General features: G+C 41.7%; 1 protein-coding gene across 1 annotated transcript in view; it reads right to left on the bottom strand.

Moving 5' to 3' along the window:
• Positions 1 to 16,110, bottom strand: part of Fyb2 (FYN binding protein 2) — a 96,858-nt gene that overhangs the window by 19,894 nt on the left and 60,854 nt on the right. The window contains exons 6-9 of the mRNA XM_051188015.1: positions 11,225 to 11,259; positions 9,385 to 9,416; positions 8,529 to 8,628; positions 7,297 to 7,456 (exon numbers count right to left, since the gene is read on the bottom strand). Of these exons, the coding sequence (XP_051043972.1) occupies positions 7,297 to 7,456; positions 8,529 to 8,628; positions 9,385 to 9,416; positions 11,225 to 11,259 (327 nt within the window). The remainder of the gene's footprint in view (positions 1 to 7,296; positions 7,457 to 8,528; positions 8,629 to 9,384; positions 9,417 to 11,224; positions 11,260 to 16,110) is intronic.

Genomic DNA, 16,110 nt, shown 5'->3' with positions numbered 1-16,110 from the left:
AGTCTGAAAGTTCATAGGGATTATTTGCACAATCTGATAAATGCAGATAGTTCTCAGCTGTAAACTTGTCATAACCATTAAACTCACCTCTTTATCAGGTGGTGCAGCTTCATATTGAGGCTGTGGGTGATTAAGAGCTATTTTCATTTCAGACATGAGCTACTTATCATAAGAAGTGTATCTAAAAACATGCAACGAGCAAAGTGACTTGTATCTATCAATTAAACGAACCAAATGAGAAGATTTTATCCTACTGCAAGAAGTGTGTGATGCTCAGACTATTTCAAAGAGGGCCAGTTCCCAGAGGAAGGTGGATTACGTTTTCTAGAGAAGTTAGCAGACTAGTTTCCGCAAAAAATAGAGATGCTAAGCGCATAGTTGGACACCTCTTTTTTAAAATGTATTTATTCTACTTTGTAGGTTCTGAATATTTTGCCTGCATATGTGTGTGTGTATCACATGTGGACCTGGCACCTGTGGAGGCCAGAAGAAGGTGTTGCATCCCCTGACCTGCATCCCCTGACCTGCATCCCCTGACCTGGAGTTATGGATGGCAGTGAACCACTTTGTGGGTGCTGGGAACCAAAGCAGATCCTCTGAAAGACCAAAAACTCCTAACCATTGAGCCATCTTTCCAGCAAACCACCCCCCACCACCATTTTCTTAATCTTATTGACTCATTAAAAGCATTATGGAATCATCTTAGAAACGCAATTCACAAATGTGTATCTTCAACAGACCTGGAAGTATTTGTTCCCTTTTCCTTTCTCCCTAGAATATTTTTGCACCAGCTACACACATGCCTCTGCTATTTCTATTGCTACACCAAGACATCTGACAGAAGCAATTCTAGGAAGGATGAGTTTAATTTGGCTCATAGTCCACAATGGCAGGGAGGTCACAGCAGTTGGCACTTGAGGTGGATGGTTGCATCCACAGGCAGGTAGGAAGCAGAGAAAGAGAGAGAGAGAGAGAGAGAGAGATATGCTGTTACTTAACTTGCTTTCTCTTTCCTGTTTTTTATTTAGTCTAGAACCCTAGAACATGGGATGGTGAGGTACACATGCAATGTGGGTCTAGCCTTCCTAGCTAAATCCCTCAGGAAATTCCCTCACGAGACATGTCAAGAGGTGTGTCTCCTGGGATTCTTTATTACTATATATTAATTGTACAGAAGAATGCACTGCATTGTGGCATTCTCTTACATTCAGTTTATGTACTTGATCTTATCACCACATCTATAATCTTGTCTTCCTACCCCTCCCTCCACATGGACCCTTTTGTCTTCCTTGCTTGAGTTGTTTCACATGAGAAGACATGATTAATTCCTTCTGAGTCCATCCGTCTCAGTTTCTCTCCAATTTCATCCACTCTTCCTGCAAATGATAATTTCATTTTGTGAAGTGTTCATGTGTATGTGTGTATGAAAGGCAACAGTCTGACTTAGGTTTTGTTCCTCAGGCCATCTCCTTTGTTCTTTGAGACAAACTTTCTCACTGGCCTGAACTCACTGTGCTAACTCCCAGTGAGTCTCAGGGGCCTTGCCTATCTCTGTCTCTCCAGTACTGGTATTATAAAGCATACCACCATAACTATTTTTGTTGTTTCTGTTTGTTTAAGCACAGGTTGTGATGATCAAATTTGAGTTCCGATGCATACAAAGACATTTACTAATGGAGCCGCCTCCCCATCCTCCTCATTGTTCTTAATAGCATAAAATGTGTGTGTGTGTGTGTGTGTGTGTGTGTGTGTGTGTGTGTACACACACACGCGTGAACTCCCACACGTGTGTGTCCCATTTTCTTTAGCTATTCTTCTGCCGAGGGTGACTCTATAACTTGGCCCTTTTGAGCAGTGCTCTGAGAAACTTGGGTGGGCTGACTTAGTTTTTTTGAGAAGACTGTCATATTGGCTTGCACAGCACCTTCCCTAATTCACAGTCCCACCAGCAGTGTTTAAAGGTCCCCTCAACATTCTCTCTAGACTTTGTTTTCTTTTGTCATGATGGACATTCTGATTGGGTAAGATGGAATCTCAGGATAGATTTGATTTACATATGGCTGAGGATGTTGAATGCTTTGTTTTTTGTTTTATTTTTTTAGGTGGGGGTAGGCTATAAACATCTTAGCAATGGGTTTAGAAGTGAATTATTTCTTTCTTGTTTTTAATTAATAAGTTTCATTTAAATTAGAAACAATCTTATTTTACATATCAATCCCAGTTCCCTCTCCCTCCCATCCTCCCATGCTCTCCATGGAACCCTCCATCCACTCCCCAGGGAGGATGATGCCTTCCATGAGGGATCATCAAAATCTGTCAAGTCATTTGGGGTAGGGCCTAGGCCCTCCCCCATGTACCTAGGCTGAGGGAGTATCCCTACATGGGAAATGGGCTCCCAAAGTTCATTCCAGCACTAGGGATACATACTGGTGTATTCACTGCCAGAGAACCATTAGACTGCCCAGTCCTCCTAGCTGACACCCACATTCAGGGGCCTGGCTTGGTCCTATGTTGGTTCCTCAGGTGTCAGATTGGGGTCCAGGGGTTCCCACTTGCTCAGGTCAGCTGTTTCTGTGGGTTTCCCAGCGTGGTCTTGACCCCTTTGTTTTCCACTCCTCCCTCTCTGAAACTGGATTCCTGGAGTTTGAAACGCTGTACTGATTTCCAAAGTGGCTGTACAAGTTTGTACTCCCACCAGCAATGGAGTAACGTCCCCCTTTCTCCAGCATCCTCTCCAGCATACACTATTTTTTCCATGTAATTTTTTTGCACTTTTTTGGAGAAATGTCTGTTGTATTCATGTGCCTACTTATTGATTGGCTTATTTGATTTTCAGTGTTTAATTTTGAACTTTGTACATTCTTGATATTAGTAGTTGGCTATGGCAGGCAAAGATTTCTCCTCATTTGCCTGTGTGTTCTGCTATTTGCAGTCAGAAGAGTTTGCATTTGCTTGGCCCATTTGTCAATTCTTGCCGCTGCTTTATGTAAGCTGTTGCTTATACCTACATTTTAAAGGTTCTCCCCGTGCTTCCTCCTCGTGACTTTGGGGTTTTAGTTATTGTACTTTTGATCCATTTTCATCGATTTTTGTGCAAAATGAAAGATGGGGTCTTCGGTCCTCTGTGCATGAAGAGGAGGGAATATTTTTTTTTTCTTTTTGCTGTTTCTTTTACTGATAAGTCCTCATCCCTCGAGCATCACAGGTGTGCAAAAGAGCACTCAAGTACTTTGAGTTTTGAGAATGCATCCTCTAACTAGTAAGCTTAACATGCACAGAACTTACTGACGTTGAAATGTTTGTATCTATTTTTATTTAGCATATTTTAAAATTTTTTCTCTGCTTTTTAAAATCTCTTTCCTAATTAAGGCTTCTTCTGTCCATGACTGCAAATTTTCTCATTTTAGAAGGCATATGTGTTATGCTTGTGTTTAATAGTTACCTACTCCTTTAAGGCCTTTATATATTTTTTAATTTAATGATTTTTTTACTTGTTTGTTTGCTTCTGTAGTTTTCTTTCTTCTGCAGTGGCTGTGAATAAAAATCCTCAAGTCTTGTACATGCAAGGCAAGCACTCACGACAGAACTGCATCCCTGGTCCTGTTTTAAGATTTAATGACAATACAATACACAGGGGAACACATCACAAAACTACAGTCCAAGGATTGTCTCATACTGAACATCTTCACACACAGAGATCAAAATAAGCAGCTCCAGTGTCAAAGAGCGCCTCTTGGGGGTGGGGGGAGACTCTCTGCTCCACACTCCTCCCCACCACTGCCCTGACCCCCAGTCTGTTGGTACATTGTCTATTTTTTTATTATTAATTTATTTTTTACATTTCAATCCCAGTTCCCCGTCCCTCCTTCCCTCCCACTCCCTCCACTCCCTGCTCTTCCCATCTGCTGCACGGAGAGGGTAAGGCCTCCCATAGGGAGTCTACTAAGTCTGCTCCATCATCTCACTGAGGCAGAACCAAGGCACCTCTCCACCCCTACACCCTGTGCCTAGGCTGAACAAGGTATCCATATAGACTGGGCTCCACTAAACAGTTTGTGCATTAGTGTTAGATCTTGGACCCACTGCCAGTGGCCTCATATACTGTCCCAGCCTCACCATTGTCACCTATGTTAAGGGAGTCTAGCTCTGTCTTATGCAGGTTCCCCATTTGTCAGACCTGAGTCAGTGATCTCTCACTAGCTGGGGTCAGCTGATTCTGGGGGTTTCCCTCTGTCTACTTTTGACCTTTGTACTAATGCAGCAATGCAGTTTGTACTCCTTGGTGCCATACACTTGTATTCAGCATTATGAGATTCTTTCAGGTTGTTGCAGCGAGTTAGTTTACTATGACTAAATTTTCTCTTCTATTGTGTGGATAGGATATGATGTATTTATCCACTCAATTTTTTTTTGGCAGCATTTTCATCCTCACTAGGTAGTCAATGCTTCCTTAAACCCTCTGTCTTCCTACCTCCATTCCCCAAGTGCTGGGATTATAGGCACATGTCATACCCAGACTTCCATTCTACCCTTCGTTTGAACAGTTGTCTAGTCTGAGACTATGATTAATAGTATAGTTTTGTGAATTAAATACACGTTTCTGCCAGGGATACATGTAGACTTGGATGTCTAGGCCATTGAATGAGCACGTGTCTGGTTTTAATAGTCACAACATTTTTCAAGGTGACGGTCCTAGTTTTCAATCTCCTCAGAATGTAAGCATTCTACCTGGTCCATATCGTCATCAACGCTGAATATTTTTAGTCTTTTCTGTTGCAGCTATTTTGATGGCGGATAGCTTTCACTCACAGTTCAGTGAGAGGCAATGAACTTGAACTTGGCCTCTCATGGCATGTTTACATTTTGGAAATCCTCTTTCCTCTATGAGAAAATACAAGTTCAGGTATCTTCCCACTTTCAAAATCTATCATTCTTTTTTAAAGATGAAATTCTGCTTCGTATTTTGTAAATACAAAAGATGCTTACATAAAAGCTTTCTAAATCTCATATGAGTTCTTGGTGAAACTGGTGAACATGTACAGTGGCTTAGGTGAGAAATGGCCCACGTAGGCTCAAATATTTGACCACTATGTTCCCAGTTAAGTAGCACTGCTTAGGGAAGTTTAGGCAGTGCAGCTTTGCTGGAGGAAGTATGTTACTGGAGGTGGGTGTGAGATTAAACAGCCTTGCCCTGTTTACAGTTTGCTCTCTTTCTGCTTGCCATCGATGATTTACTTCTCAGCTTCCTGATCCTGCCACCATGCCTGCCACTTTCTGCTTTGCCTCCTAGTACAAGGGACAAGAGACTCTTATTCCTTAGCAACTATAAGCCCAAATAAACTTCTTTAAGTTGCCTTGGTTGTGGCATTTTATCACAACAATAATGTAACTGATATAATATGAATATGGAAAACATCTTCACCTTGTCTGTGATTTCCCTGCTAATTCTTTTATTTATTGCAATTAAAAAGTACATCCTAGTTTGCCTACATCTTTTCAGGATAAAATAAATTAATATTTGGGAAAATAGAAATGAGCTGAAGATGAGGCAACTTTGGAAATGACTTTACAGATGAATTTAGAGAGTTGGTGGGACACAGTAAGGTAAGAGAGTGGGCGTGAAAGCATCACAGGTAGAGGGGAGAGATCAAGTAAAAACTTAAGGTCACTCAAGCACACAGCATGCTCTGAAAACACTTGGCCATAGCAGAGAGTGCCAGGGGGCAGATGTGTGGCACAGGGCACGTCCATGAGGCTGGAGTAGATTTTAAAGGATGTTGACTCCATCTTTTGATCACTGAATTCATCCCATTCTGGCTTTCAGTGGACTAATGTGCTGCGATTGACCTTTCTTTTTTTCCATTTTGATTTTTCAAGACAGGGTTCCTCTGTGTAGCTCTGGCACCCTGAACTCACTCTGTAGACCAGGCTGAGTTTGAATGCAGAGATTGACCACCTGTGCCTTATGAGTGCTGGAATAAAGGCATGCACCACCACCACCTGGCTGCAGTGGAGATTCCTTTCCTTCATCTATGCAGCATCTTCTCTTATTCTCTTGATAACAGTTGTCTTATTTTCCTCCCACATGGTGGTGTCTTGGTTTGAATGAGAATGGTCCGCATAAACTCATATATTTGAATACATGGTCCCCAGTTGGTGGAACTATTTGAGAAGGATTAGGAGGTGTGTCCTTGTTGGAGGAATATGTCACTGGGATGGACTTTGAGGTTTTAAAAGCTATTATTATTCCCATTAGCTCACTGTCACAGGCCTCATGCTTTTGGATAAGAAATGAGCTCTCAGTTGCTCCAGTACCATGCCTGCCAGACTGCTGCCATGTTTCCTACCATGATGGTCATGAATTCTAACTCTTAAAACTGTAAGCCCTCCATAATTCTTTCTTCTGTAAGTTGTCTTGGTCATGGTGTCTCTTCCCAACAATAGAAAAGTAACTAAGACAGATGGTATATTGTCTGGTACAATAGACTCCTAGTGCATTGGGAATATGACACAGCCTGGTCCAATCAGATCATCACAGGTCTTTAATTTGTGATGGCATGTGACTCAATCAAAACCTCATGTTATTTTATGTTTGGAAAGATAAAATTTACAAGTTTTCCTTTGGGGCTTACCAGAGAATAGTTTGTAACTATCACTGATTGTGGCCAGCTTGACTTTACAGAAACAGACTCTGCCTGAAAAACAGGGTTGCCTGGGAGAACTCAGCATACTGTGTCCTTGTGATACTATCTGTGTCCCTGGATCCAGGCATGCCTTGATTTTCTGCCAAGTGGGCCTACTTTAAGTATGTGGTTTAACCAAGTATGATTGAATTCTCATTTATAATCAAGGTTTCTTACTACTGTGAAGGACGAAAATGCAGCTGAAATAGCCACTTAGTGATGCGGCATGACATACTAGTTTGCTAATGGCGAGAGCAGGGTCAGTAGACAGACAAGAACAAGAGGGTCACATGACATGCTGTTGGATCTGGTCCTCATAACTCCTGTGAGGTTCGTGTTCAGATTCCTTTTTTAATGGAGAAATTGAACGACTGCAATACAAACGCACCACACGGCTGCTAAGTTCACACTTGTGTAGACTTGAACTCAAGCCAGTTGCTTCTAAATCTAGTGCTCTTTCCATTACTCGGGGGGAGGCAGCCCTTCCAGTCAAGTTACTAGGTACATAATAAATGTCCATTATACACATGTAAATAAATTGTGATTTCAGCCATACTCCCCTTTAAATCAATTTGGTAGGTAGTGAAAAGACTCCAGAGGAAATGCCACTTACCCTTTTCTTGGGAGTGCCTGGTCAGCATCACATCCTCCGGGAAGAGCCTGTTCTGATTGATGTCAACCATAGCTTCCTGGTTTCCAGCTGGAACACTCCTTCTGTCCCCATGGATTCCAGACATCTGGACTTTTACTGGTATCCCTTCAAATACATGTACCTAGACACATGAACAGGGACAGCTCTGCTGGAACTGATTGTCAAATCAGTTCCTCGCTCATGCAGCCTGGTCTTCAGTGTGTGTTCCTTAGCGAGAACAACTCTTTAAATATTGCAGGTTGTTAGGCGGTATCGTGCTAGACCCTACATCTTACCAGAATACATACCATGCCCTTCATTTATTTCTGAAGAGCCTATGGCACAGAGTGGCCTGTGTGAGTGCCAACTCCAAGTCAGGCTCTTTATTCCATCTCAACCATCATGGCATCCCATGAGAAGAAATATCTCTAGTTCTCTTGATAAAGAATCTAGGCAGTTCAAATAACTAATGATGGGTTTTCACTATTAGTATTCTACTGAGAGAGGGCTTAGCTTTACATCCATGTTCTCATCACCTGTAAGGGGGCTTCTGGGTATCCCTCTTTTCTTCCAGTCTACCTGACATTTGTCTATCTATTCACTACCTCATGTTCCTTCTCAAGTCTGCATTGTCTTATCCATGAGACCTGTATTGAATATAAGACAACAGGAAAAGTTCTGAAAGTAGGCCAGTCAGTGGACTGAGCATCCCCAGGTACTAGTCATGGTGAACACTCACAAGGAATTAGGGTGTAATACGATATCACTTATGAAAGTGTTCACAACCATAGAAACAGAGGATGGAGAGATTTTTCCTTTCCATTGGGACACTGAGTGTGGGGAATCTTCCAAAAGCTCTATCTTGTAAAATGTAGGTAGGAGATGGAAGGGGATAGGAATATCTGGCAGATTCATCAGAATGAGCAAAGATACTGGTTATTTGGAGAGGTATTAGTGACCTAATAGCATGGAAAGAGTAGTGTAGAAGCTGTGACAAGAGTTAAGCTAAAGGAAAAGGGGGGAAGAAATAGGAGAGGGAAGACTGAAGACAAAACTCAAAAGACAAATGGGGTGGGGTGGGATTAGCAATGGTTTTCTAGACACAGGAAGGGGTTTTGGTTTTATAAGGAGAAGCAGTAGATGATACTGATTAGATTTGTACTGGAGAAAGATCACATGTCTCAACTACATCATGAGCCCTAGGACACAGATACCTTGGAAGGATGGTTAGGATGTGAATCTCCTGGCTTTGGAGGTTCTAATTCACACGACCCTTTTTCCTTGATGTTGTTTTCTTCGCCTTTAGGTGTAGGTCTGAAATAGGAAGACACCAAGGAAGAGTAAGGTCTTCCATGTAGATGGTAGAGTAAATATTTAAGATGAGGAATTAGGACTAGATCAACCAGATGGATAGCTTATATGAGTGTCTGCCTATTCCAGCGTGTAAGCATCAATTCATGCTTAAACTCTTAGTTGTCTAGTACCTCCAGGATGCAACCTAAGTCCTCAGATAGTCTGCCACTTTTCTTCTTTCCTCATTCCATCTCTCTTTGTTCCTTCCATCCACGTCTCTTTGAGTGTAGATTACCACAATCTCTCCCATCCCGCCAACTTATTTGATCATCTCTTTCTTTTCATTGCCTACTAATTTTTCCAAACATGCCATTTGCCTCTTACATTGCTAACAAATCTCAGATATCTTTTGTCTAAGTCATAATACTTGTGAGACCTCCACTAATACCCTCGAGTAGCCATGTTGTCTCCCTATCTCCAACACTTTGTCCATCTGTTTTGGATTACTGCAAGTTGTCTGTGGATCTATCTCCAATTACTGCTCTTTGCTTTGTCAACTACAGTTTGCAGCATGAATACAATATGGGCTAAGATGATAAGAGCAAGGAAAGCCACACAGGGTCACTGAGAACCTGCTTGGCACTGGGTACCTTACAAGGTCCTGGGGAAACAAGCAGTTCGTGCACTGGGAACATGGCCAGCCCACAGCAGGAAAATGAGTTCAGTCATGAGTCATAGGTAGCTAGACTACGCTTTCCTTTCAGAAATAAAACTTACCTCAGTTCTGGATGCAGAAAACTCCTCCAAGGCTGAAAGCAAAGAGGAAAACAGTCACTTTTTGTGAGTTTACCTAAAGCAGGCTCTGCTGTTTGTTGTAGGTCATCAGGTGACTCAATCAAATTCTAGGTGAAGTCTCAGGACAGGGCACAAGCAGACAATGGTCACAGACATGTAGGACTGAAGCCCAAGCACAAAAGAAACCAATATTTCTGAAGGTACAGGGTGTGCAAGTTAACAGCACACAAAATGACTCAGGTGGCTTTCTCTGCATCCCTTTCCAGACATGCTCCTGAAGGTGAAGAGTTTCTGGATGTACAGAATGTGGCATCCAGGTAGTTTCAGTTGCTAAAGGTCAGTGTGTGAGTCTTGCTCGGATTGTGCCCTAACTACACAATCTCTGATCAAAATTCTACTCCTGCATGGCAGAGGTTTAGTTCTGTTAAGATTACATCCCAGTGATCACAACATGACATGACCTCCCCGCCCTTAATCACTGGTCCCACATCTGATGTCATTAATTGTTTGGAATCTAGCCAAGAACCCTGAAGAAAAATAGAAAACAAGAATCTGAAAGGCTGCCTCTTAGGTCAAGCATAGTGGCTTCCAGACAGCCAGGGAGGAGAGCCCTGCAGGCTTTCTTTAGTGCCTAGTGGCTCTTCACAGAATTCTAGCAAATTAGCACCAGGAAAAAGTCAGATAAACCCTTTTTAATGTCTTTGAATGTTAATTACTGGATATTTAATAGCTCTGAGTCCTCAAGTTAGCATTGATAGTTGGAAGCAGGGGTACTGACTATCAGGGTAATCTTGGGGATTGAATGTTGTTGTGTAATTCCTGATCAAATAAAGGGCTCACTGTTAGACGCCAATGTACCAGCAGGAGGCAGACAAGGTAACTGCCAGAAAGGATGACACCCACGGAAAACAGCCATGAGCTCTGATGTGAGACAACTAGCCCTTCTGTAAGAATCCAGCATGAACTGTGCTCATACAGCACTATGGTCAGGTCATCAAGAAAGATGAAATCAGAATTCTGCCCGCCCAGCTTGAAAATACAAAATGTACCCACCAAGGGTGGACTAGATCCTTAAATGACCCCACAAAAGTGCTTGGGAAGCACCTACTATGTGTCAGACACTGTACCAAGAGCTCACACACTTCATTGCTCTCTGTAATTTGAAGACGTGCCAGTCCCCCATTTACACAACACTGTGGCTGGCAGTGCTAGAAAAGTTTAATGTTCCCACAGGAGAATACTCCATAGAGAGTGGTGGTTCAGAGGCCTGAATGTCAAGTTCCAGGTACTTCTCAACACACCATTCCATCAGTGCTTGCTTTACGTTCCCCCTCACAAGGACTCCAGATGTGGGGTTCTATTCTCTCCACTGTACAGGTGTCCTGCACAATGTCCTTGTTGACTGACTAAGGCAAGTAGCAGTTCTATTTGGGGACTCAACTAAATTGTTACATCACCTCCAAGGTGGCACTTAACACATCAGCAGAATCCCAGGAAGTATGCCTTCCGAGCTCTGGCTGCTTTCTCAGAAGCTCAAGATTTATAAATTTGGGTTGTCCTGAAGGACATTTCTCTCTGAAAGAGAGAAATTAAAGGGCATTTTGGCTTAGGTCATATGAGATGAGAGTTCAGGGATCAATTCAGACCATGTCTGCTCATCTCAGTACACACCTTGTAATTCTGTATTAAAGGCTCAGGGCTCAGAATTCTGACCACTGGATCCTAGAAAAAGCTTTAATCTTGCTGGGAAGTTCCCTAGACTCACTCTGCTGGGAGTGTGCTACTCATAGTCACACATCAATAAGGACAGGAGGAACAATACCTTTTGGAGTTCTTCAATTTCAATTTCATAAGTGGCTAAAATAAACAAAAGATATTTCAAGTCAGTTTATCCACTCATTTCTTGCAATATCCAGGATTAACACAATTTACATGATTACACAGTCTAGTTTTCTCACCCTTCAGAGTATCTATGTATGAGCCACTTTGAGTGGGTAGGAAAATTCTAAGGTCAATGGTCAAGGTTTGAGTTCTATGGGGATTTCCAGGGTGGAATTTATAGCCTATTTTGAAAGCATAAGAAACCATGACTTAAGTTTCCCGGGTTAGTAAATAGATACCTACATCCTGCTTAAAAGAAATCATTGAAAATCAGTGGTAGCACTTAGAGGCAAATGTGAAAGGTGTGTGCACACATCAGGGAGGGCGGGCAGAGTAGGGGGAACCTGAGTCTAACTCAAGAGGTAAATCCAGGTCTTGCCCCAAGTGCTTTGTTTCCTAAATACGACTTGAAAGAGGAGCAGGTAAAGGTGTAAATATCTCCCGACTTTCCTGATGGTTCCAGGGCTGTTACGTAATGAAATCATGACTTCCTTAATTGTTAACAAATGTAAGTAGTGGCAAGAGCTGGCATAACATTTGAGTCCTGCTGATTTCTTCTTGGGGGATTCAGATGAATTCCCACAAGCCCTGGGCTGCTCATCTGTGAAACTGGCCCATCAGTACCTCTCAGATATCCACTAAAGACATTGTCTACAGGACACTGAACATTATATGAAAAGTATCAACTTTCCCAGGAAATTGCTTCTCACATGCTTTTTGCTTAACAAACATCTATAAAATTTTGAACTGTTGAAGTGTGGAGCAGCTGGAGCTTCTGCTATGTTTCTTCTGCTATTGTCCCGAAATTGATTCCCCGCTCCAAAAAAATGCCCCATTGCTCAGCTCCTAATGAAAACATATAATTCACTAACAAAATAAATGTAACCCTAAATTTTCCCTAAAACTTAGGTTTCCTTAGATCTAAAATTCTACATGTATAGTTAATAATGCTTCATGTAGGTAAACCAGATGTTCATCTTCACTGACTTTTAGAGGAAGATACTTTTTGCCCTTTGTTTTTATTTTTTAACACATACCACCTCCCTTTAAAAAAATAATCTCTTTATGGGGCTGGAGAGATGACTTAGCAGCTAAGAGAACTTGCTACTCTTGCAGAGGACCTCCGTTGAGTCCCAGCACCCACATCATGGCTCAAAGCCATCAGCAACTCCAGTTACAGGGACACCGACAGCCTCTTCTGACCACCTGGATACAAACATGGTGCACACACATACATGTAGGCAAAACATGCATATCCACAGAGTAAACTGAATCTGAAAAACGTAAATCTGCTTATAATTCAATTTTCCCCATATTGATTCCAAGTATTGACTCGTTTTCACTTTTTAAAGAGATCATTTTCCCTTTTATGTGTCTGTGCTCTTCATAGAATTAACAATTTATGCTCTTACTTGCTTCTCCTTAAACACCGTGGAGACTATCAGTGCATGTAATGCCTTAGAAACTAAAAAACCAGGACTTGCAGGTTGCCTGGGGATGCTTGCTCCAGTAAGTAGGCAAAGATCATATACATTCAGCTAATGATGTCCTTGCAGTGTCAAAGTGAAGGCTCTTCATCAGGAAGCTTTGGGAACCAAACTTACACCAAGATAAGAATGCAAGGCTTAGTGTTTTGTTGAGAGTCATTGGAGACCTGCCCTTTCCTAAACAGAACTGGCCAGGGAGTGGGGAGGGGGAAGGGAGAAGGGACTGGGAGGAGAAGAAGGAGGAGAAACTTCAGCTGGGTTGTTAAATAAATAAATAAATAAATGGCTTGAAAAAGAGCAAGAAGGGGCACATGGGGAGGTTCAGAGGGAGAAAAAAATGATATAATTACAATCTCAAAAATAAAAGAATGGGAGGGTGGGCTGTACTCAAAAAAAAAAAAAAAAATCAGTGGGGACTAGGAATTGTACCAAGATTTGACCCACGGCTTTGGGGTCTGGGCTCACGTTCTATGCAGGGGTCTATAACTTTCCTCCTATGACATGCCTTTACCAGGGTGACAGAAAAAGAGAAAACTCCAAAAGAGTTTCCTCAGCCATTTCCCAACTGCAGAGGTTCATGACCTGGAGATTTTCCACTTTTCCATGTACTACATCCCATGAGATCTTAGACAAGCCTGCCTTTACATCAGGAGGTAAGAGGACCATCATTAAAATTAAATATCTCAACAATATAAAGCAGCAAACATCTTTATAGTATAAGCAACACGCTTCCTTTTTTGTTTGTTTTTATTTTTTTAGAGACAGGGTTTCTCTATATTTCTTTGGAAATTGTCCTGGAACTTGTATACCAGGCTGGCCTCAAACTCACAGAGATCCTCCTGCCTCTGACTCTTGAGTGCTGGAATTAAAGGTGAGAACCACCAATGCCTGGCACATGCTTCTTTTTGATATTCAAACTTTACTGAATGGAAACCCACAATCAGGGAAGTGAGAAGCTTGCCCAAGGCCACTAAAAAGATTAACTTCCCAGTTTAGAACTTCCTGGTCTGAGGGTATCCCTAAGGCTCTCCAAGATGCCTCAAGAATTCCCTGGCACCAGAAGGCACAGTCACAAGGACACTGGTCTTAATGACCCCTGTGGATCATTATGTAATTTCCAGAACAGCCTGAATCCTGTGACCCAAGACTGAGCTCTACAATGGTGGTCATTGTGTAAACTATGCATCCAAAGCCATTGGGTTTGATTCAAGGGGCAGAATCATTGATGTGACAACAGACACTAAATACTAAATACTATATCCTCCCCTTCTTGTCTGCTCCCTATCTCTCTCCCCCCACCCCTTTAAAAAAGAAATTAGATTCTTCACTTTTGAGAGAAGCACTACTTAAATTAAATTTTATAAAAGGTGTGAAACGAGGTTCCTGTTGGACAATATTTTTTTTTTTAACCTATGGATACTTACATACTCTACCACTATTTGTTAGAAGGCTGTCTTCATTGAGTTATTCTACAACTTTGTAAAAGGGGGGAACAGAAAAAAATTGTTTTGTGTATTTATACCTGCCTGTTTCTGGTTTCTCAGTTTCATCCCTCTACACTAGGTCTCCCCACCAAACCCACATGATCTCCATCACTGAAGTTGTCAGTCTTGCAATCAGGTGGCTAGTCCCACATTTTCTTCTCAAAACTGCAGCTGTCTTAAGTCCCTCTGCATTTCCACATGCATTTTACAATAATCCTGTCTACAGCTACAAACACCTTGATAGGATAGTTATGGGAACTGCCTTAAGCCCATGAGCCACTTGGGGAGAAATGATGTTTTTTTAACTGTCAATTTTTAATCTATTGGGTCTTCTAATCCAAAAACACATTATATCTCCTCACTCATTTGTAATAGATTTGATTTATTTAATCCAAATTTTATACTCTTCAACTTTTAACTCTTATGCATGCTGTGACAAATTGAAGTCTACATGTTTATCTTTTGGAAAGAAAACTTAAAGGATATTGTACTTTTCCAATTTTAGGATCCATGTGCACAAAACCACAACTGTTTATTAGTTCTTGGTGGCAGGGCATGGAGCTTGTTGCTCTGGTGGGTTCTTATAAACCCTTAGGAATTTCTGTAAATTAAGATGCTATCTTTCTTTGTCCTTTCATTTCCTGGTTAGAACTCTTAGCTCTACACTGAGTAAGAGCAGTAGGTGAGGACATTCTTGTCTTGTTTCGAGTTTTGGAGAGAAAGCAGTCCCCTTTATCATGAGTTGCTAGCTCTGCAGGTTCCCTCTGAAGTTCCATTAGCAGAGCCAGCCTCCTCCCTTCTTTTTCCAAGAATCATTATGTTGTGAACAGGGCAGAATGTTGCCCAATGTCCTTTGAATCTACTGTGTGATTTTACCGCTTTGCTCTGTCACTATGGAGGGTTTCGCTGATTGATTTGTGGATACTGGGCTTTACATCTCTGAAACAAACTACATTGGATTATTCTTTTGCATACTATTGCTAATATCCCATGCTAATGGTCTTCACGGCTACTCTTGGAGATCTGAGCTCTACTAGTCTTGTTTGAGTTTTAGTATCAGGCTTATGATAATCCTTATGAGATGAGCCAGGAACTGGTTGCCTCTATTTTTTCTTGAAGATACTACAAAGCATGGGCGGTAGCTCTTTAAGTGTTTGCAAGCATGTTTTGGTGAAATCACCTGGATGTAGACACTCTTTGGAGAATTTGTTTGTATGAAGTGTGTGTGCATGCATGTTCTCATGTATGGATTGTATGTTGGGAGTGTGCACGTGTGTATACATGTTTTCTCATATAAGGACACACAAGTGTGTTGGTAGTATGCATGTGCACTTAGAGACCAGAGACTGGTGTTGGGCATCCTCTTTAATGACTCTTCATTGTACTTTCTGAGGCATGCTCTCTCTCTGAACCCAGAGCTCACTGATTCCCCGTGGAACCCTGCCTCTGCTTCCCAAATGCTGGAGTTACAGGTAGCGGCTACACCTCCCTGATTTCATCTGTGTCCTGGGAATTCTAACTCCAGTTCTTATACTTATATGGGCTCCAAGAGCTGTGACCAGAATCTGTATTTTAAGATTTCCCAAGGATCAACGCATACATTAGAAAGTGAAAATCTCTATGGCTAATATTCTACAAACCAAATGGGAACATCGAGTTTTTTTCACGGGTGATCTGATTTATCCCAATTCACTTTATCAGAGAGCACAAGGACAACTGTCTGACTTCTTAGACTTTTAGAACCCCCACTGTAGTAGGGTAGAAATTGAAAAAAAAAAAAAACAAAACAAAACAAAAAGCAAACAACAACAACAAAATCCTACACCTATGACATACATTAATAATCAGTTGCAGAA

The sequence above is a fragment of the Phodopus roborovskii genome, unplaced genomic scaffold (assembly GCF_943737965.1).
Source record: "Phodopus roborovskii unplaced genomic scaffold, PHOROB, whole genome shotgun sequence".
Taxonomy (NCBI): Eukaryota; Metazoa; Chordata; class Mammalia; order Rodentia; family Cricetidae; genus Phodopus; species Phodopus roborovskii.
This window is presented reverse-complemented; position numbering and strand designations above follow the sequence as displayed.